The sequence below is a fragment of the Buteo buteo genome, chromosome 6, assembly GCF_964188355.1.
Source record: "Buteo buteo chromosome 6, bButBut1.hap1.1, whole genome shotgun sequence".
In the NCBI taxonomy this organism is placed as follows: Eukaryota; Metazoa; Chordata; class Aves; order Accipitriformes; family Accipitridae; genus Buteo; species Buteo buteo.
Window position 1 is genome coordinate 36,028,063 of NC_134176.1, and position 23,340 is coordinate 36,051,402.

General features: G+C 33.8%; 1 protein-coding gene across 12 annotated transcripts in view; it reads left to right on the forward strand.

Annotated features, from left to right (window-relative positions):
• Window positions 1-23,340, forward strand: part of RYR3 (ryanodine receptor 3) — a 245,176-nt gene that overhangs the window by 197,896 nt on the left and 23,940 nt on the right. For 9 of the 12 annotated variants that reach the window (XM_075030407.1, XM_075030397.1, XM_075030400.1 and 6 more), the window contains 19 exons: window positions 3,608-3,778; window positions 4,247-4,306; window positions 5,419-5,550; window positions 6,402-6,514; window positions 9,258-9,357; window positions 12,113-12,222; window positions 13,077-13,128; window positions 13,825-13,878; window positions 14,145-14,244; window positions 14,490-14,569; window positions 14,837-14,913; window positions 16,507-16,580; window positions 16,822-16,839; window positions 17,346-17,426; window positions 17,836-17,924; window positions 18,322-18,450; window positions 18,807-18,911; window positions 20,054-20,135; window positions 20,452-21,776. In XM_075030407.1, the coding sequence (XP_074886508.1) occupies window positions 3,608-3,778; window positions 4,247-4,306; window positions 5,419-5,550; window positions 6,402-6,514; window positions 9,258-9,357; window positions 12,113-12,222; window positions 13,077-13,128; window positions 13,825-13,878; window positions 14,145-14,244; window positions 14,490-14,569; window positions 14,837-14,913; window positions 16,507-16,580; window positions 16,822-16,839; window positions 17,346-17,426; window positions 17,836-17,924; window positions 18,322-18,450; window positions 18,807-18,911; window positions 20,054-20,135; window positions 20,452-21,776 (2,952 nt within the window). Of the gene's footprint in view, window positions 1-3,607; window positions 3,779-4,246; window positions 4,307-5,418; window positions 5,551-6,401; window positions 6,515-9,257; window positions 9,358-10,414; window positions 10,512-12,112; window positions 12,223-13,076; window positions 13,129-13,824; window positions 13,879-14,144; window positions 14,245-14,489; window positions 14,570-14,836; window positions 14,914-16,506; window positions 16,581-16,821; window positions 16,840-17,345; window positions 17,427-17,835; window positions 17,925-18,321; window positions 18,451-18,806; window positions 18,912-20,053; window positions 20,136-20,451; window positions 21,777-23,340 lie in introns of all 12 variants that reach the window. The other 3 variants (XM_075030399.1, XM_075030402.1, XM_075030409.1) reach the window with 1 other exon arrangement.

Here is a 23,340-nt window from a genome sequence, read left to right on the forward strand (position 1 = left end):
CTGAGAGATATGAGCTTAAGTCAAGTTTTCTCTCAGGCTGTCTTCAAAACAGTAGCAAGCTATACAATGGGAAAATACATCTATAAATGAAATGCTGCATCTTCACAGTGATAGTTTGACTTCCATTTCTAAACATAATTTTTCTCAATCATATTTTGATTGAGAAAAGGGATAGAAAGAGCTATTTTGGTAAAAATGTGACTATTTTTCATTATTGGACTATCCAGAGTTCCAGACACCTTCCTCCTTTTAACAATATTGGGAAAAGATGCAGTAATTTAGTATATTGATGTGCTTGCTTACTAGGTGTACTCCCTTATGTGCTGAACCAACAAATGGTAGTGCTGAATAGCAACAGATAAATTCAGAAGTTCAATCATTTAATAAGGAATAAGTTGAATAACAATTATTTCACTACGGTCTCATTTGATTATACACTTACAGTCTATTGTTTTAGCTACAAACTTATAATATTTCTATTGTCCTGATAAAGCTGAGTAAGTTTATTACTAACTTGTAAAATTATCATCTTTTCATCTCTTTTACTTATGTTTGTTTCCCTTTATTTTTCTTTCATACAGGCCATGCAAGTAAAGGTACAGGTCAAAGTGCATGATGTGTCTTTGTTTTAGATTTAGAGATGATCAGGCTCCAAGCATTCTTTCCATTGATCATAGCAGTGGCGTCACAAAGTGAAGGCCCAGGTTCCACCTACTATGAATTTTCTCTGAGTTAAAGTGGCAGTATTTGACCAGAGCAGCTGAAATTCCCTTTGGCACTCCCCCATGTTGCTTAATGTGAAAATGTAGTAAAGTTACCTCTTGTAATTATATTAGATGTACATTCCGCCTCTGCTATCTTTCTGCATTCTGATTTTTTTGCTAATACATTGAAGCAGATGTTGTAAAAGCAATGCCTAAGTAGAGTCATCAGAAACATGTATTTGTCTTATGATAGGCAAGAAAAATATACGGGAGAAATGTGCTATAACCTATACCCGGTCTGTAGATGAATAGAAGATTGTGTTAGAACCAATAAGTTTAAGTAAGATATAGAGTTTAAATCCTACCTTTTTCCAAAATTAAAATTATCTTTACTAAAGATGTGAGATGTGACAAAGCTTTTGAATAATCCTTGTTTCTTTTACGTATTTAATTTATTCAAAGCTTTCTTTGTCTCTAGTGAACCATAGGTCACCTTTCTTTGCATCATTCATGTTATCTCTTTTTAATATGAATTTCTAATACAGATGAGTACTTTTCAACCTATGGTGTGTTCTTCATTGTTGAAGCACAATGAACAGTCAAATGAAGCATAAAACCCTTTCATCTTTCCCTTCACCCTGTGTGCTGAGAAGCACACATGATGCTGTGAAGAGTTTTTAATCAATTAAATTGGAGGCATAAGTTAAAAAGTGAGCAGTTGTGTTAAACTAATAGACCTGTTTTCACGCTTTGCTATTGTCAAACTTCCCCAATTAGGATTGGAGTAGGCATTAATGAATGCTTTCATGATAATCTTGGAGAATTGAAGGTTTAAGGAGGATTGGAAATACTAAAAATATTAATTCCATCATCTTAACCAGTTTTAGCTGGGTTTTTTTTAGTATAAATAAATTCTTCCTTCTTTTTTATTGTATATTTAATCATTATGAATCTGCTGGAGAATCTGTAATTCTTCTTCTGTATGTGTTTGTTGAATAAATGTCCATTTGTGTGTTTAAATCCTCAGACAAGTAAAACCATTATGTGCAACCAGATTATATAATTCTTTTTGTTAAGGTCCTTTTAGCACAGTTAATTATTTAGGCAAAATATATCCGATTTAATGCTCTTTACATATGAAAGGAAGGTATTGTGTATATATGCACTTATATAGTGCATATTAGAAGTGAAAGAGATAATGTTAATGTTATTTAGGTTTCTGTCTGTGACTCTACTTACACATTTATCAGCAGGAGTTGTGAATTCACAGACAGCAGAATTGGATGGCAAAGGCAGAATGGATCTTCTTTTCATGTTTTAAAAATGTTCAGGTTTTAAGTTTCACCTACCTTGTTGATACCTAGTTGTTAATCTCAAATGAAAATTAAGAAAATTGGATGTGTAAAATGTCCTCAAGCATAAAGATGCAGAAAAGTAAACCAGTATATCTCCTTTTCCTTTTTTTTTTAAATATATCTATTACATATTTTGTTATTCCTTATTTAAGATGCATAGTGACGCCACTGGAATACAGTGATACATTGTGGGATTTGTTTGTCTGCTGTCAATGTAGAGTATAAATAATGTCATTATTATAGCCATTACATCACTGCTATTTCTAAGGCACTTCCAAAAGCAAAGCTTTGAGACAAAGTACTCTCTTGCAATTGTTAGTTCCTTAAGAAAGGAAGCCACATCCACTGTGTGTTCCCTCTGACCTGCAAAATGCTCAACACCAGCTACATACACAGAGATTCACCATCTAGAAGACAGAATTTGCCAAAATTTACCACTGAGTAGAACATGTATGACTGCCTTTTTTTCTTCCAGTGATTACTGTGATAATAGTGTGGTAATAATTGGTAAATAATGAATTGCAATGGATTCTGCTGTATCCTTATGTGGAACTACACAATGTATTTTAAAAACAGTAGTCAGTAAAACTTAATTGACAGAGGGAAAAGGATGTGGAGGGTTAAATGCAAACATTTGCTATTTTGTAGTGTTGTACAAGCCTGGAGGCCTAGTCCTGAAATCTTATCTTAGGCAAAACTCCCCTTGAGTGTAGTAGGAGTTTAATCTAGGTACAGAATTCAGAACTGGGCTATTTTTATGTTGTTGTTGTTTACCATATGTTCATTAAATATATGGGTTTGTTCTAAAGATTTTGGTTCACTGTCTCATAAATGAAAAGTTGTGTGTGAAATATTGTTGTACAGTGTTTGCTGTAAGAAGATAGGGCAGGTGTTATTCTTTTGTGCTATTTACTTCTCTGTCTCTTTTGTTTTCCTTTTCCTATTACTCATGATCTCCAGAGATACAAAAGACTTAATTTTTCATCCCAGAGTTACTTATATTAGCCAAAGCCAAAGGGCAGTGCTTTTCCCAGAGGCACTAATTCATTGGTGTTTTATTGCTTTGAATCAAAGCCTTTTAGATACTGGTATTTTTCATTTGAGGCAAATCAGATGATATTCATTCATTCAGACCCTGGAAAACTATCTTTATATAAGTTTCTAACAAAAATGTAGCATCATGAATTTGTAACACTGAGAACTAATAGTGTCCCCTGAGACTGACTCAGCTTTTAATTTTAGGGTTGTCTCTGATTTGAGAGGTAAGATCCAGAAAATATAGTTAGATTCATATGTATGAATGCACACAAAAGTATGTTACTGCTCTTAAAAATATTACTGGTATTGCAGTTTCTGCACTGGTGCACACCAAAAGTATTCTTTTACATTTCCCAGTCCAGACTGTACACTCTTCTCTAATGTAGCATTTTTAATTCATTGTACTACATCAGGAATATAGTTTCCTTGGACCATTAGGGGAAAAGTGTGTTGGAAAAGTGTGTGATCAGAGAATTACAGTCGTTTACTTTTCTATTTTTTTCATTATAGTCTGGAGGACAAGATCAAGAGAGAAAGAAATCAAAACGTAGAGGGGATTTGTACTCCATACAAACATCCTTGATTGTAGCTGCACTTAAAAAGATGCTTCCTATTGGTTTGAATATGTGTACTCCTGGAGATCAAGAGCTCATCTCTTTGGCTAAGACTAGATACAGCCATGTAAGTGTATACTTTGTAGTAGTTTTTAATGCAAAATAAGCAGAACTTTATAAACTGAACTTTGAGGCATAGATATCTAAGCAGTCAATATAATTAAATATATCAATGTATTGTAAGCAGTTACAGCTGCTAAGTGTGCTTTCACAAGAAAAAAGTTGTGTGTACAGACAGCTGCCATCATTTCCATGTCATTTTCCATTTGTATACAATGTACATTTTTACATGTGCATATTCATTTGGACCAAATACTGAAATACCATTAGTTAGCTTTAATTCCCTTCAAGTTTAATCCTTGTTTTGTGGTCAAAATTAAAGAAAGCCCTTGTCCCATGCCCTTCTGGTAACTTACATACTTTGAAAACAAAAGAGGTTAAGTTTCAATATTAAAATAAAAGCTGTTCTATGTTGTACATGTTCTTATGAGATGAGTCATAATCTCAATTGAAAAATACTTCTACCTTTCTACAGAGGGACACTGATGATGAAGTCAAAGAACATTTACGTAACAACTTACATTTGCAGGAAAAGGTAATATAAAAAAATCTGTCTTAAAGATGCTGATGTGCACTCTTAAAACACAGAAGTCACAATTGTTTTGTTTATTGTGATACATAAACACGAGAATGTGAAAAGCTATTAGAAAAATTGCCACTTAACATTTTTCTTCATTATTTTTTCATGACATTAATTGTTTATTTGTAGCTTTGGCTGGTGTTTTAAAGTTTCAGGAAGTCCTATAGAATGGAACGAGTGTAAAGAACTGAGATCTTTATAGTTTAAAGCTATAATTACTTAGAATCAACTTGATCCAAGAAGAAAATCAAATTAAAACTATAGTATTTCAGCTTTTCTTCTTGAACTTAACTTGCACTGATGATTAAATAGTATTTCTAAGGATATATGCATTTTAAAGTTACTATGATAAAATAAGAAAAGCTTGTGTCATCTTAACACTTAAGAGTTTTACAAGCACATTTATGTTCCTACTATTTATATGCTGAATACACCATCAAAGATCATACCAAAATGGAGTTGTCATCACTGTGTAAATAAAAAATAATTTAGATCATTGCCTACAGTCTTTGAAGATAATAGGAGTAACTCATTTATCTGTCATGGGAGATGATTGTCTGCTTGCTATAAATTTGTGCTTACATTTAAATTGGACACACTAAGTAATTCTGATGTGTTTTTTCTATTTCTGCCTTGCAAAAAACCCAAAACTTTTGGCTGTAACTCTTCAGCTACTGAAATTCCAGCTGTCTTTTATTGACTCCATAAAACAGCTTTCCGCTATCAGTACAGAAGTCCTGCAAGGAGTTAAAGTTAATCCATTACTAAATGTGCATCTTTATTTTTACTGCAGTTAAATGGGATACAGAAATCCCAGGATGCTTTATTTGGTTTCATGAAATAAAAATACAGAACCTTGCTTAAGAATTGAATTCAGTTACCCAACAGTATACAGAATCCAATGCCATTTTTCTGAGCAGCTAGCAGATGTTAATTTTGATTGAAAGGGGACAGATGAAGTGGGAGTATCTATAACATTCTTTATTATACTATGAGAATAATAGTGGTGGTAGTCAAATTTAATATCTTCATTCAGCAGCTTACATACGAAATATGTTGGTTTTTAGTCTGATGATCCAGCTGTGAAATGGCAGCTAAATCTGTACAAAGACATTTTGAAGAGTGATGAACCTACTGATCCTGAGAGAAATGTGGAACGTGTGCAGAGGATATCAGCTGCTCTGTATCATCTGGAACAGGTAAAAAGTTAAATGTCTATACTGTGTTTGTTTTAAAGTAGCATGAGTATTTTTCCTTGTAGAGATTATTTTGACTTCAGTGAGTGTCATTATTAAAGTTTCCAGATAAAAATCATTTTTGTGCATGCATGCATGTGCACACACACATATACAGATGTGTATATATGCAAGGTTTTTAATGCAATCTGTTGAAGTGCCTCAGTTTAGCTTCAGGGAAAACTGAGGATGTATTTGCCTCTGCAAAACTTTGTGAACAGTCGCAAGTAGTATAGTATCCAAATCATCACCATTCAGTAGCTGAAAACTGTGCAATTTCAGGAAGAGATGTTTGCATGTGCACTTATTTTTAATATACTGGTTTTAGCCTGTCTCCTATTTCTGCACCTGGGGATGCTGTAACAACTTTTGAATCTGTTGTCTGTTCATTGAAATGATACAATTTAAATACAAAAAGGCATTTGTACTCTTCCCACATAATGTTAATCCATTTCATTCACAAGTGATATAGCACAGAAATCAGTTCACATGAAAAATTGAATATGCATAGTTAGAAACAGACAAAATAATAATTTTGGAATTTTACCAAGGAGTCCCATGCATGAGATACTCTGGCATCTTAAGCTTTTCTGTATAAACTGAGAGGTACTATATAGAAGGCCCCCAGTATTTATTCTTAATAATTCTAAAACAAAAACCAAAATAAAACCCCAAAAGAAGATGCTTTTCAGATGATGGGGAGAGTTTGTAACATTTTCGAATTTGCTAACTACATTAACCACTAGCTAAAAAGAAAATTTTGAATGAAAGTTGAAGAGTTTCCACTGTATGTACTAGAAGATATTTTCTCATAGGTTGAACAACCACTGAGGTCAAAGAAAGCTGTTTGGCACAAACTCCTGTCAAAACAACGCAAAAGGGCTGTTGTTGCATGTTTCAGAATGGCACCATTATACAACCTGCCAAGGTAAGTGGATTAAAGACGTACGTTTTCATAACTTTTGTTTGTTTCTGAATGCAAATATTGCTTGTGTGTATACCTACAAGTTTGTTGATTGTTAGGCGTCTGTAATTTTATTTCAGAGACAAAAGAGTTTGTTAGTTATCAGCTAATTCCTCACAGTAGCAAAATACTTGTCTCATGACAAATAACCAGAGGGGGAAAAGACCATAGGAATTACACTGCTTCAAAACTAAAATGCTTCATTTTTGTCAGCTGTTACTCTGTATAGTTCCTCAAGTTATCTGTGAAAATTGTTAAGATGTTGCTGTTTCTGTCCCTTTTTTTGCCTCTGATTGGTTGCTCTTCTTACTCTTTATTCTCCTGTTTGTATTCTTTTCTCTTCTTTTAACTTTGTATGGCTGTTCCTCTCCTATTGCATGAACGCTTCATGCTCCTTAGCTTGTCTGAGGCAATCTTTAGCTACTACATCAGAATGTTACACGCATTAAAGCAGCTATTGGGGCAGAGCAGTGCAGAATGATATTTTGGACTTGTGTTGCTTTGTTTCTTACTCCGGTTGAATGTAGATACCACAAAGTCCAAGACAAAGTGCATCCTGTGCCTGGATCCATCTACTGCATTAAACACAATGTTAAGTCCACATGGCATTGGGGTCATTTCCTTTACCCTGTTCCTTCTCAACAAATCTGCTTTTTATTCAGATACAGCCTACAGCACATCTTTAAGTTTGCTTCTCACCTTCTTCTGCACTTTTTCACCTTTCATGTTTAATATTTTTGTTCAAAGATTGTTTGCAAAGTATTTAACAGAAGAGTTGCATTGCATTTTTAAATGCCTTGGTTAAAGCAATCTATATGCTTGATGTCAGCTAAAGCTCTGTAGCTGTGCCACTAACATATTGGAGGAATATTAGGTTTGCACAAGACAAATAAAAAGCCAGTTATACTGTAAAAAACACACATCCTTCCTTTACAAAAAGTAGTAGTTCTAGACTATAATAACGTCTCTAAGTTGTCACACTACCATCAGGCAATCTTTAAAGAACCAGAGAAATGAAAAGTTTTAAGTACAACGTAAGAACAAACTGGCTAGTATCAACCATTTCATCTTCAAGAATTGTGTTTGGAAAAACAAGAGGAAGTGGTATGAAGAGCACCCATTTCAGTACGACATTTTTGTGAGCATTTTTTTTTTTTTTTTACAACCATATTCTGGATTTATAAATTCTTAAAATGTTTGGAATATATATGAGCAGCGAAGTGATAAAAATGGTTCATCTTATTTTTGCCTTTAAAAAAAGCCTACTTTTATTTATTATTTTTGAGATTGATGGAACACTTGCCAAGGGGAAAAATGGGTTATGAATCTGTATTTTCATTTTCAAGAAAATTTGGAATAATACTCATTGAAGTAGAACATTTACCTTATCTGTAATTTTCATTAAAAACTTTTCTGTGTTAAAAAGATTGAGGTTCTTCTCAAACTTTATGGTAGATTTTGTGGTGGAGTTTACTCCTAATTTAAATATGAATGTGAGGCAAATCTGTCCAGTTATTTTGTCTTGTTGATTCTAAAACTGAACTGTCATAAAACTATTTTATCCAATTAATTGTGGTGTCTGCATTTCAAAACAGGCAAGAGTAAAAGAACACTTTGGACTTAGAATCATAAAATCATAGAATGGTTTGGGTTGGAAGGGACTTTAAAGGTCATCTAGTCCAACCCCCTTCAATGAGCAGGGACTTCTAGGTATACTGCTCAATTGATAGGTGCAGAACAAAGTTTTAAAATTCATTTACAGACACGTATTTTTTCTAGATAAATCAATCATAGGATCCTGACAGGAAAATAAGGCTATCACACTATTATGCACCTATAACTATCTCCATCAGTTAAATTGATTGAGTTGTTAAGATCTCTGAACCCTAGGGAGATTACTTCAAGTGGCAATGATTAATTCTAGGAGCTATGTAAAACCCCTTGAACCAGAGTTTCAAGTGCAAGTTTCAATCTTGTATATTTCCTCATTTTAGTTGCTGCTTTATATTGGGAGTGTTAGTTCTAAATTCGATGCTAGAAACAATTAATTAAAGGGCAGTAAGCAAATGTTATGGTGGTACCCTTTCATTTATCCTAGAAAAGATTAATATCTTCAGTGAATAATGAGCTCACTCATTTGAAAATTTTCTGGAGATTTAGGTGGCTTTCAATATAATCCAATGTTAATCTCATATTTTATTCTAATTTTCTTCAAAATACATTCTTCTATGTATCAGTTTTTAGGAATTCCAGTAAGGTATTTCACAAATTGAAATGTCTATTGATGTACAGGTGTTTGTTAAATCATACAAAAATAACTTCTACCATAAATATTCCAAGTATTCCCTTTTCTGAGAAGTGCCTGGAGATAGAAAAGAAATAGTTATGGTTTAAAATATTTTTATTTTTCAAGGAAAAAAAACCATCAATTAAGTTAGGAAATACTAATTCTTCATGTTCTGTGTTTAACGAATGTACATTGTGATAAATGTTTTCTCAGAGATGTGTGTATTTATGTTTGATGTTTGAAGGAAATTAATTTGTAAAAAAGTCTGTCTTATTGTCTGTCATCTGTATATGCACATAGATACAGCGAAGTTGTACATGGCAATTTTTCATACACAGTTTACAAATACATTCTTTCTGACTACTTTATTGAATTTAACTTGTGCCTTTCTTCAATGAAAACCTATATGCTTTTCTTCAGACACAAAATTAGCAATTTCTTCCTGAGCACCTTTCAACGTGTTTGGCTGGAAAAAGTACATGAAAAAACTCAGTATGACAGGCTTATACTCAAGTTAACGGTAATGTAACTTGTGGAGAGCCTCTTGCTTATGCGCACACTTATTCCTTCCCAGCCATGATTTGATGTTATCATAAAACATGAATTTGTACAATTTTCAGTGGGGATTCTGATTGGTCAGTTTTTGAAATTTGATAATAAAATGGCACCAGTGCCAGCAGGAGAGCCTAGAAGGTTGGCTCAATAGCTATTCCATTATGAAATAATAATTCATGTGCACAGTGTATTTAAACAAGTCATAGTATATACAGCCAATTTGTATAGTTTCTGTTAGTGGTGCAGGATAAAAGTAAATGAAACGGCTGTGTGGAACAACCTTTGTAACCTCATGTAGTGCACCTCAGAACAAAATTTTCCCCCAATTGTAAGGTGAAGATGGAATGATTTGGCCATTATTATGTGTAGTCTTATTGCCATGAGCTGTATTTTCTGTGGAAAGTTAAATTAACGAATAATAGTAATTAATATGCCTAAGAGTTTTTTCTAAAATTGGTCATTTTTTAGAGCAGGTTTTGTGTATTTCTAATCCAGCTTCTTTGAGGACACATTAATACAGCCCTGATTTGGAACTGAAAGAAGCTGAGTTCCCTGTGTGGAAGAAGGCAATGATGGTGTGCAGATAACATGCTGGAAAGCACTTGATAATTATTTTGGTGTTGGTAGCCAACTTCTGCTGTCTCAATGTTCTAAAACTAGTAAACTAGATTTACATCTTGTAGGTGTAAATCCCACCCACTCATTCTCAGTCTAAGTGTGTATTTTTCCCATGCTTGCATTAAGGTTCCAGTCCTGTGTTTTCATGTATGATGTATATTAGCACTCCCAAAGCCTTCAAAACAAAAAGTAGCGTATATATAGGTGTATAAAAATAAAAGTAAGAATGTTCAAAAGCACATGCAGATTTGTCACTGAATGTTAGTTATGTTTTGCATTTTGTTTCACTGACCAATCAGAGGATCAGAATTGTACAAATACTTATCCTTACTAATCATTAACCACCTGAGCTGTTATACTATGTTCCGTTACCCCTCTTGATCTCACTCTCACAACCCCCCCAGGCACCGTTCTATTAACCTCTTCCTCCATGGCTATCAGAACTATTGGATAGAAACAGAGGAATATTCATTTGAGGAGAAACTAGTTCAGGATTTGGCTGTAAGTACTGACATAATTGGGCATATTTTTCAGTGCCCACTTTAATGTATATTTTATGTACCTATTATAACCTACATTTAATTTTTGTGTACTGTATGCATATGCATAAACTTATAAAATATTAATCCTTATGCTTCAGGGCATAAGGTCATTTTCTGCTGTGGTCAAAAAGCCATTCGTCCTGTGATGCACACTGAAGTGCTTTAAGGTGGTTTATGCCTTCAGACGAACTATATGATACTCATTCTTGGGAAGAGAAATGGATTAGATGAACTGTCAGACTATTTTTGTCATTATGGTAATTCCTATGTTCCTATATTTTATTTACTGGTTTTTTAAAGCTTGACACAATTGATCCTTTTCCCCTTTTTAAAATTTTTGTTTATGCATAATATTTAATTTTAACATTTTCAGCTTTAATACAAATTAATTTTGCTGTTTTCTTGTTGATACATCGTAAGGAGAAGTAAATATATGCAGCCATATTCAGCAAAAATTTAGTTTATATCTGTACTTGATAAAAGTGATCGGTAAACTTCAGCATTTTGTTACTGAATATTGATTCAGAAAGCCTACTGCTTTTTCTTTTCCCTCTCTGTACTCAGTTTGTCTAAAATACTTCTGTCTAAAATACTTCCAAGAGCCCTATCTCCATAGTATCTAAACACCATGAAAATGAATATATAGCTTCATGGATCACATGAAGCTGTATCCGAAGGTGCTTCAGCGTTAGCAAAAGCAATCATGTTGTGCCTTTTAAAGACCCACTGGTATAGAAGGTTGTATGATTTTTCAAAATTACAGCTAATATATTCTTCTCATACTCTGGACAATTATATGGTCACAGTCTTTGTTTGAGCTTGTTGCTCCTTTCTAAAGGAAGGAATGAGGCCATTAATCAAAACAGTGATTACAATTCTTTCAGATTTACTCAAAAAGTCAATTGAACTTCTGTAATTACAAGTATTACTGTAATTACAATAATTCTACAATAATTACAAACCCTACAAAGGGGTGATAACACAAGTAAGGTAAATGTGATACGCTACTCTTTTGCCAGTGCTCGGTATGTTATATTTCAACCTGCCAAAAAATGTTTGAAGTTGACAGTAAGAGCAGTCCTTACATTTGTTGAATCAAGATTACCTAGAAATGATATATGAAAGATTGTAGCCAACAGTAGTGTGAATGGGATATATCTGATGATATTATTAAAAATAGTTCCATTTACCAATAATTATCCTGCTAAATAGTTGAGCTGGGACTTTCTTTCAATTCTGGTCCACTGGAAACACATAATTTCTGCTGAATAAGGCTTCCCTAAGATTTTCACTGTCTCATTCTCAATACCTTGCAAATGAGAAACTACTGATACTACTATCAAATATGAATAACAATCAGATAACTCTTAACTCCTTCTGAATCATACAGGCACATAATGTTGCAGGTTATACTGTAAGCTGCTGAATATGATGAATACTGGAAGTTAATACAAATTGGACAAAATAAAATTACTGAAATCCTTTCCTAAGCTTAATTACTCAGCTTTTTTCTTACTCATGAAGCTTAATTTGTATATTCTGATATAAATCTTGAGACAGACACCTCCAAAAAAAGAGGAAGAGGAAGAGGAAGAGACTGAGAAAAAACAGCCTGATCCACTTCATCAGATCATCCTCTATTTTAGTCGCAGTGCTCTCACAGAGAGAAGGTAAAAAAGCTGTGTTGAAAAGCATGTTGAGTAAAAGCACACAGTAATTGGTTTTCTAGTAACATTACGGAAGTGATTTAACCCAACTGCTGTTCATTATTGTGCGTGGTGAATACTTTTTTTGTGTCTCAGTTTCATTAAAGTTTTCATGTATTTGAACTCAGTGTAACCTTTATATTGAGACAAATATTGACTATTTTCGACATTTTAAAAGCTTGTTAAATACCCAATACAGAAATAACCAAGCATGAATTCTCATAGAAACATAAAGTCTACAAGAAGTGCTGGTTCATTCAGAGTACCCTCCCCTGTTCTCTGCTGGTAATAGATGTGTGTTCTTGTTGTTGGTATTCATTACATTTTATTCAGTATGTCGGAAAAGGTTCTACTGATGATTAGCATGAATCTCTTTCAGTGCCAGTTTCTATTTGGAATTTAGACTGTTGATTAGAATATGTATTTTGTATGAGTAGAGTACTCCAGTGCTTCATATACTTTTTCTGTATGACTAACATAATCTTGCCATCTGACAGTTATAATTACTCTCACTTATATCTCCATAATACCTTTCTGCCCTTGCAACAGCCAGTGATCCTTACTTATCCAACATGACTAAGTTGCGTGTCCAAATATACCTCTAAGTTGCTTAATTAAAAAGTTACAGAGACTTGGTTTGAGATAAGAAAATACATTTATAATATGATTTTCAAGTGTAGTAGCATTTCAAGTAGATATGTGTATCTGCTTTAATAAAATACCCTTTAATAAAGATGGTATTTAAATATTAGTAGGAGTATGACATCTTTTTATTACTACATCATAAAATAATTTTAAATATTTTTCATTCTTTATAGCAAACTAGAAGATGATCCTTTATATATTGCCTATTCCGCCATGATGGCAAAGGTAAATATATAATTTCAAGCTCCATCCCTCACTCCACTCAGGTACTTCCCTTTAATTATAGATGCTTTTTAAACCTTTTCCTTCTGTTTCTTACATGGACTGCTTGATACTAGTAATTTCTATGTTTTCAGTGAAGCAAATGCTGTTCAGAGTTATATATAAAACGAGAAATTTCCTACGTTAAAATAATATTATAAAATTCCAGTAGGTGCAATCCTGTTGGTATCACTTGGCACTTCGTTTTGTACAGGATTAACTCATGAGCAGTCTTAACATGTTAGTTATCTTTATTCTTTGGATAATTATTATGGAGTTAATATTTGAAGTCTGTCAAAAATAAGTTGACAGTCAGTTTTTGCAACATACTGATTACAGCTGACACATGAGGAGAGTTTGACTCTGAAGATAAATATTATGGATATAAATAGAGATATGACACAAGAACACATAATCTGCAGTTACAGGGTGTGTATGTAGTTGGATGAATACCCTGAAGTACTGATACATTAGGGAACATCAGATTCTTAGTGTGGATGAGCACAAATATTTACGATTACAGGGATTTTAAGTCTTCTTAATGCCTTTAATTATTGCTTGAAAAAAATTCTTTGGATGTTTTTGTAGAAATACTGTAGTAAAAATAGGCATTATGTTTCCTAAGCAAAATCTTGTGACTTCTGTTTCTAACATAAAAAGAGCTGTCAGGAGGAGGAAGAAGAGGAAGAAGAAGAAAAAGAAAAGACATTTGAGGTGAGAGTTTAAATAACATTTCTTTCTCATCGCCTAATGTGCAAGTATTTTAAATAAGTCCACTAGAATAAATTCAAGAATAGCACAGTGTATATTGAGCTGGTTTACTAGGTCATTCATATAAAAGAAAGATGGTGTGTTCTGAAGTTTTGGAATCAAACAACCCATGGATTATGGCCTTCAACAGTTTCGTATTTCTCATCTTCCTATTTTTCCTGAATCAGTTACAGTCTGTATTCTGTTCTCATTTTTGTTCCCAAACCCAGGAGAAAGAAATGGAAAAACAGAGAACTCTCTATCAGCAAGCTCGCTTGCATGATCGTGGAGCTGCTGAGATGGTCCTTCAGATGATTAGTGCAAGCAAAGGTAATGTTCTGTGAAGTATTAATAAAAGTACACATGATATACATATCATGTATAATGCTGTACATATATATAGTGTATTATGTCATTACACCTATGATATGTATATCATATACAACTTTTATTTTGCCTCATTATATACCATATACATGTCAATTACAACTATACTAGGTAAAATTTCCAGACTGCTTTTCTGATTGAATAGTTCATAATTGCAAGTTTTAATTACTATACCCTTGTTTTGACAGGTCATCCAGGACCCATGGTTGTTGAAACACTAAAACTTGGTATTGCTATTCTAAATGGTGGGAATACAATAGTTCAACAGGTAATGCTTTTCTAACTACTGTGAGTCTTGTTTGTATACAGGAGGCAAGTAATTTTGAAAATTTTAGTGTTGTGTTGTGTTTTTATTTTAGCGCATTTAATTTTAAGCTAAACAGTGAAGAAATATCAGGGTATCTTTGGTACAATAACCATGATACCATTGCTCACAAGTGATTTGCATTTGGAATGGTCATTCAGGAAGTTGTTATTCCATATAATTTTAATACAGATTTTATTTTTTCCCTCCCCCAAAATGTATACCCTCTAGAAAATGCTAGACTACCTGAAGGAGAAAAAGGATGCTGGATTTTTTCAAAGTCTCTCTGGCTTGATGCAGTCCTGCAGGTAAAAGCAGAAATCATATTATTACAGTTTCAGTTTTATTCAGGTTTCTGGCTTATTGTTCAGTGCAGGTGGATTTGTTAGATTTAAATCACAGGAGTCACAGATTGTAGAACTCCTGTAGGAAATTTTTGTGATCAGAGAAATAGCATTGTTAATCTTTTAGAGTTTTCTTCCAAAGGAGAAAATGAAGCAAAGACTGTGTATGCCTTTGAAGGCTTAGTTTGGAGAGGCAGAAAAGTAAAATGTAATGGCTCTTTAACTGGTCCCAGATCCCTCAGGTTTTCTGTCTGGGTGGTTCTAAGGATGGAGAAAAGCCATCACTGAAGGAGAGACAGGCCAGTGGAGCTTTATTAAGCTTGCAGTTTCTGCACATCTCTTAACGAGTTACATAATCTCTGCCTCTTCATCTGAATCCTCTGTGTATGTATTAGGTTCATTAGAGATGGCATGTGTGAGACTATAGTAGTCCATTTCCTTGATAAACCAGAAGTTCAAATTAGAAGGTAAAGGACTCGCATAAAGAAGGTGGAAAACTGTTGGTGTTTCTGCTTTACTCTTACAGTAGGCAACCTCCTTTTCTCAGCCTTTCAAAGCAACAGAAGGGTTCTGAAGGAGTAGACTGGGAATTAGAAGTGGAAAAGCTGTATGAAGACAGGAAAAATGTGGAAGGAATGGTGACCTGCATTGCAGAAATTATTGCTGAGTGGTTGCAGCCTAATTAAATAACATCTATCTTGTAATTTTTCCATTTATGTAGAACAATTTAGAAAGGACTTGCTCAAACAAGACCTGCAGAGATGATATTACCAATTGTGTATGTGTATCATTCAGGACTTCATTAAAAAAGATTTTGATAAAATTACTTCAACACTGATAAAAGCATGAAAATGATGCTTTAAAAAATGCTTTTGGTTTTAACGATGTCGCTAGGTAGCAGAATATGTGACTGCGTTGCTGTTAACTGAAAAAATCAGATGATCATAGAATTATATTTGGACTGTTTGAATGAAAGTATTCTGACTGCATGGTGAGAAGAATCATCTTCTGCTGTTCCACATGCTGGGCTATGCCAAGCTAGCAAAAGAAAATTCAGATATCTGTGTATTTTGACCTTGGAAGGTATGGAATCTCTGATTCCATAGATGTCTTCTGAGTAACATAATAATGCATAATATATACAGTAACAGTATAATAGAAATAATAGTCATAACTTAGTGGAAAACAGTGTGAGTGAGAAATAACTGCAATAATGTCCTTTTGGCAGGCAGGTTTAAGTCAAAGAGTAATACTTCAGGTTCCTTTTCCACTTTTCATTTATACATGAAACCATGAATGACATTACTAGAAGTGAAGTTAGGTAAGTGATGAGACCTGACTTGAGACTCATTTCTTTTAAGAAATGGACACTGAACCCTTATTTTCATCCCAAGCTCTTTTATTTAATATTCATATCAAATAAATTATGAGGCAGTGCATGTCACAGTGGGTCAAGACTAGTTGTTGAAGGACTCCAGAGGTTTCCTGGAAGAAAATAATTTTCTATTGTGTACTATAGTACTTTTTCCTGTTTTGTTTTTTTTTTTTCAATATAAGTGTTCTTGACTTGAATGCGTTTGAGAGACAAAATAAAGCAGAAGGCCTGGGGATGGTTACTGAAGAAGGAACTCGTAAGTAGAATGAAATAGATTCCAGTAGTGCTTAAGATATTATTTGTGCTTCCTTCTTTAACTAGAACTGTTATTTACTGGGGCTTGAGGTTTCTGTTGATAAACTTACTATAAGTAATTCTAGGCTTTGATTTCTGAATATGTTTTATATTTACAAAATCTTTAGCAATAATTTTTAAGAAAAACATTGTAATTTCCAATATTCTTATCCTGTATTCTGTTATTTTTCTTTGATCCACAGTCATCGTTCGTGAGCGTGGTATGTTTGGGTTTACAGTTTTTGATACTATTGTTGCAAATGTGTTGCAAATACAGAGGGAAATCTTTCATTGCATCTTCCCAGATATCTTTAGGTTTAGCTTTATGGTCTGCAGCAGGTTGTGTGTTCAGCTTGGATAAACAGTTTGATGCTTATTAAAGAAGTGTCTTTCATATTTAAGGCATGATTCTAGTTATGACTAACCATTTACTTATGACAACCATAATACTTATTAGGTATATATCCTGTTGCTTTCTTTTGGTTTTTTTTCTTCTTTTTTTTCTTTAACCATGGATGCATTGGAGTGCTAAATGTTTTGGCTTTGCTTTTTCTGTCTCAGTTTTTCTTTTCATTATTATCAGTCTGTTTCTTTTAAATTGCTTTAATGCTTTTATAATACTGGTTTTTATTAGAATTCCAGTTTTAAAGGTTGCTGTAAAATTATGTGTTCTGCATATTTAATCATAACAGTTGTCACGTAATCATTGTATTTATATATTTTAAAGGTGAAAAAGTGTTGCAACATGATGAATTTACTCGAGATCTATTTAGATTTTTACAACTGCTCTGTGAAGGGCATAACAATGGTAAGTGAACTGAATTAATTTTGGGGAAAATGTGTGATGGGTCTGTTCTTCGAGTTGAATAGAACTGATTCTAATGGTTTTTTCCCTCTAATTCATTTAGTTTTCTGAGGGGAAACTGGCATGCCAACAATTTGAATTGTGGAGTTCAAGTTGAATTTTTAAGTCTTAATGTAATTTCAGTTTTTATGCCAATTGTTAATAGTAAAGCCTATTCCAAGTCATGTGGATAACAATTCAGTTGTATTTACACTGCGATCTACTGTAGTTCAGTTTCCACCACATAAGCATCTGTACCCCACAAGGTACTTAAAAAGAAGGTATTCTCCATGTCTCCATGAAAATATGAAATTAACTTTGTATTTTTTATTCCTATATATACTAACCAAGCACAAATCACTACTTATTTCAGATTTTCAAAATTACCTACGTACTCAGATGGGCAACACCACAACAGTGAATATTATCATTAGTACAGTTGACTATCTCTTGCGTCTTCAGGTGAGGAAAAAACAGAGGAAAATGGAGTGTAATATATTTGCCTTGCCTTCCTTTTTATAAATTCACATTTTACTGGAATCAAATGTAAAAATCCTCTTTTCAGGGATATCTAAAATAAAGAATTGTGATTTAATTTATTTCATCCTTCTTTCCTTTTAAAATAGATGATCTTTCAGAATTCTGTGTAAAACCAGATGTTTGTTAATTTATTTTATTGTTAAGTTCTGCGGGAAGCATGGTTAGATAGGAATGCAAAAAGTTATTGTCATGAGAAATAGATCAGAAATACTAAATTTCATCTGCTGATGATTCAACTTCTGGTGATACAAATGCAGGCAGTAAATACTGCATACAGAATCCAAAATTAGAAAATATAACATTGCTGGTTTTTTCTTAGGAATCAATCAGTGACTTCTATTGGTACTATTCAGGAAAGGATTTCATTGATGAATCAGGACAACGTAACTTCTCTAAAGCTTTGGCTGTCACCAAACAAATATTCAATTCCCTTACAGAATATATCCAGGTAAACAAAATGTTTTGCTCGAGGTATTAACAGTGAAGTTCTATGATAACATGGCCTGATCATGTCCTATCATAAATTTGTAAATACTTTGGCTTTATTTTTCTTAATTTTGATGGAATCACTGGTCCAGTGTAAAGTTAATACTAAAACATGTGAATGGCTGCATATTTAACATGATACGATCTAGTATTTATGCACTAGATACCAAAGAGACCTTGGGAAGCTTTCTCACGTAACTTCATGGAAGCCTGAAGTTTCTTTTTTTTATTTTTTCAGGGAGAAATCTTAGGAAAACAAATTGTTTCATTTGTTTTGTTTATTTTATATAAATAAAAAATGTGTTTTAATTTTTTTAGGGCCCTTGCATAGGTAATCAACAGAGTCTGGCTCACAGTAGGCTGTGGGATGCAGTTGTTGGCTTTCTTCATGTCTTTGCCAATATGCAGATGAAACTTTCACAGGTATTTTTGGTAGTCAAGTAATCCTTCTTTACATGTGTTTATAAATTACAGTCAAGTGAATGTTGAAAGCTGTAAAGCAGTTAATGTGCTGATACTCATTGGTTGTGCATGGGCCTACTGTAATGTAGAGCTCCAAGAGTGAGTCTCAGGACTAGCATCTTCATATCACTCCTTTTAGCATTAATCATCAGTGTGCACTCATCTTTTCTAATATCAAACTCACTGCTTCCAACTCAATTATATGTTTCTGATAATGAAGGTGGCAATTTGGTCCCTTCCTCCCTGTTGCCAAAACCTGATGATCTGTCAGAGCAGAAGCACCATTAAAAGCATGGTTCCCATGCTACAGCTAAGTAGGGCAAGAGAAAAGCTGGGAACAATTCAAAGAGGGAGGGAATGTGACAATCAGTCAGCTTGTCCAGTTAATTCATCGCAGGCACTGAGCAGGAGGGCAACAGGCAGTATTCATTTTACTGTGCAGGGCATTGTGGAGTCCCACCTCTCTTCACAGTTCAGGCTTCTATGTTCTTTTGCAACTTCTGCTTAATAGACCCATAGAGTCAAGCCACTGGGCGCTGAATGCAACAGTGCAGAGAGTCATTTCCTCACTCAGTGTCTCTGCTACCCTCTGACTTACTTAACAGATTTCTTCCCATCCTATAGATCAGAATTTTGAGGGTACTGAACAGTTTTTAGGTCCTTAATGTTAGTCACAAATCCATGTTAGACTTACTAAACAGTTCTAGTTCTGTTTGAGTGGTAATGCATTATGCCATTAAATATTCCCTGTGAAGTGAGAAAGGATGGACTCTTTCTGAGATTAATACTACCAGATCTATGGAGTAATCAATTTTGTGAGTTTCTGCTGTCCCTTATCTGTACTTCTGTATTCCTTAATGCTTTATTAGAGCTTATCTTTATGGTATTAATACCTCTGCTGTAGTATGTTACCCTCATATTGTATAAGACATCTGATAGTAATCATAATAAAATGACAATGAAACGTTACTGAAGAATGTGAACTACATTTAGATGACCATCCTGCATATGTTTTTTTCCCAAGTATATTTAGTTTTCCAGATAAATACAAAGAAGAAACAACCTTATGCTCCCCCCCCCGGCCCCCCTTTCTTTTTTTACAGGACTCTGCTCAGATTGAATTGCTTAAAGAACTGCTAGATCTGCTAAAGGATATGGTAGTGATGCTCTTGTCACTGCTTGAAGGTTGGACTTGTTTTTCTTTATGGTCAATTATCTCATCTTCATAATGTAAAGTACAACAGTTATGTTAATCTTTCTAAACAGTTTGTTAATTGCCTTTATGTAATGCCATGAAAAAAACTATTTCATAGTTATTTAATAATTATTCTGGAATATACATAGTCATGAAAAAGAGGCCTGCTACAGAAAAGCATGTTGAAAGAAAAATTACAAAGATTTAAGAATGTTTTTGTTCTGTTCTTAGCATGAATATGAAATTTATTTATTTATGCAAAATGTAGCAATGCCAAATAACTTCCTGTTTTTACACACTACTTAGGTAACGTTGTAAATGGAACTATTGGAAAACAAATGGTAGACACGCTTGTAGAATCATCTAGCAATGTAGAAATGATTTTGAAGTTCTTTGACATGTTCCTCAAGTTAAAAGATCTGACTAACTCAGATGCTTTCAAAGAGCATGACCCTGACGGTAAAGGCATCATTTCAAAGAAGGAATTCCAGAAATCAATGGAAGCTCAAAAACAATACGTACAGTCAGAGATTGAATTCCTACTATCCTGTGCAGAAGCCGATGAAAATGATATGTTTAACTATGTTGATTTTGTGGAAAGATTCCATGAACCAGCCAAAGACATTGGATTTAATGTAGCAGTATTGCTAACAAACCTTTCGGAGCACATGCCTAATGATTCACGCCTTCAGAGCTTACTTGAACCTGCGGAAAGTGTTCTTAATTACTTTGAACCATACCTTGGCCGTATTGAAATAATGGGTGGAGCCAAGAAAATAGAAAGAGTTTACTTTGAAATCAGTGAATCCAGTAGAATGCAGTGGGAGAAGCCACAGGTGAAGGAATCCAAAAGGCAGTTCATATTTGATGTTGTAAATGAAGGTGGAGAGCAAGAAAAAATGGAACTCTTTGTGAATTTCTGTGAAGACACAATCTTTGAAATGCAGTTAGCATCCCAGATCTCTGAAACGGATTCATCTGAGAGGCCTGAGGAAGAGGAAGAGGCAGAGCCTTGTTATGTAGTGGATATTGGAGATGATGAGGAAGAAGAAAAGTCCCTGGAATCTGCTTCGGCTTTTGCAATGGCCTGTGTTGCAGTGAAGAAGAATGTTGCCAACTTTTTTAAAATGGCCACTGTAAAGAACCTAAGGAAACAATACAGGAAAGTTAGAAAGATGACAGTAAAAGAGATGGTGAAAGTGTTTTTCTCCTTTTTCTGGATCCTATTTGTAGGGATGTTCCAACTGTTCTTTACGATAGTGTGGGGAATTTTCCAGATTCTTTGGAGCACTGTATTTGGGGGTGGCCTGGTTGAAGGAGCCAAGAACATTAAAGTTACTAAAATATTAGGGGACATGCCTGACCCAACACAGTTTGGAATCCATGATGATGTTATGGAAGCAGAAAAAGCTGAAGGCGCTGAGCATGGCGTCAGAGCTGAACTTGTGCAGTTTGTGAAGGGTGAAAAGGGAGAAACTGACATCATCTCAGACATTTTTGGCATTCATACAAAGAAAGAAGGTGGCTCAAAACATGGTCATGACGCTGGACTTGGAGATATTGCAGAAATCCTTGGTGCTGATACCCAGTCGTCTTTGGAAAACACAGTTCGTAAGAAAAAAGGATTACAGGTATGTTAAAGAGATATTGTATTTCTTTGCAGAAAATAATAATCCAAATATATTACTGAATTTTCTATTAGTAACTGAATTATTTGTCAGTTAACTAATTAATAAATGTTCTCAATAAGAACATACTTCATAACCCGTACTCTTTTAAAAACAAACAGGAGAGTTTATGTGGCAGAAAAATTCAGCCCAGTGTGTTTAGATTTCACTGAAGTAAATTATTGTTATTGTTCATTTGGACTTTATTCAAAACAAAAATTGCTAGCGCATTTCTAGGCCCAGTTTTTGCTTTAAATGGTTTACAGTCTTGTTTATTCTGCATACCCCATTTTTTCACAGTATTTTTCAATTACTTTTACAGTCTACTTTCTCCATAATAATGCCTTATCATTATCGTCTTTCTTCTACATGCTTTACTGACCACATACAATAAAATATCCTTTTTTTCCTATTATTTGAAATAATTTTGCCTGAATTTGTTGTTACTTTAATGTTTATCATATAATCATTCTTTACTTTTATTCTGTTTTATGAAAAATATATTTTGTTCCACTTAGCTGAGCTAAATATAATTTATCATTTTGTTTAAAAATTGATTGAACTAAACATCAAAACTGAAATGCATTTGTCATATTTGGAAGGCATTATGTTTCACTCTACACTTCAGATCTGTTTCTACTTGTTATTCAAATATATCTTTCCTCTCACCATTAATCCACGTGTTTGTGGTATGCTTTCCAGATATTTTCAAGATAAACCTCCATTGTAAACCTCCAAGTTAATTATTTCCTCTTCATTTGTATGCTTTTCTCCAATATTTTATTGCCTAGATTGAACTATATTTTTCCAGTTATTTTTTGTTATTTATGCGTATACTTAAAAATGACAGTCTTTTAAAATCCTGTCTTATTTAGCATAAATGTAATGTGGTTGGTATTTAAAAATACTATTTTAACTTAAGGATCTTAGCAGGTCTGAGTAAACACTGTAGAATTTTCTTTGCTTGACTTTGATTTATACATTTCTCTCAGATTTGTTTGTAACTATTGATAAAAATGCTCAGTAATTTATGCAGATACTTTGAGTCACTAATGTGAAGTCAGCTATGCAATTTATCCAGTTTTTACCCTTAATACATTATCAAGTGAAACTTACCATGATAATGTTTGCACTAATTCTGTATTACAGAAATTACTATTCACATTGTGTGTATAAATGGCTCAAGTAATCCAGTTAGAGCACAGGATATAACTATTAAGTAGAGTTCAAAGAAGAAACGGCAATGTAAGAACCAAAAATTCCCTTCAGGAAGTCACCATGTCTTTCTTAAGCATTTACAATAATAAAACTTAGACAAATGGATAGAAACAGAAATTCACTGCTATATACTAGAAAGCAATTGTGTAGTGATAAGGTCAGTAACATTACCATAGCCAGAGAAACTGCAAAATAACCTATGGAATTGTATATGATGAAGATTCTTAGGACTTAGTTACTGTGAAATTCCACAGGAATCTGTGCTGAGAGCCATGTGGGTTCACAAATAGGAAGAGAAATGAGTAGCGAG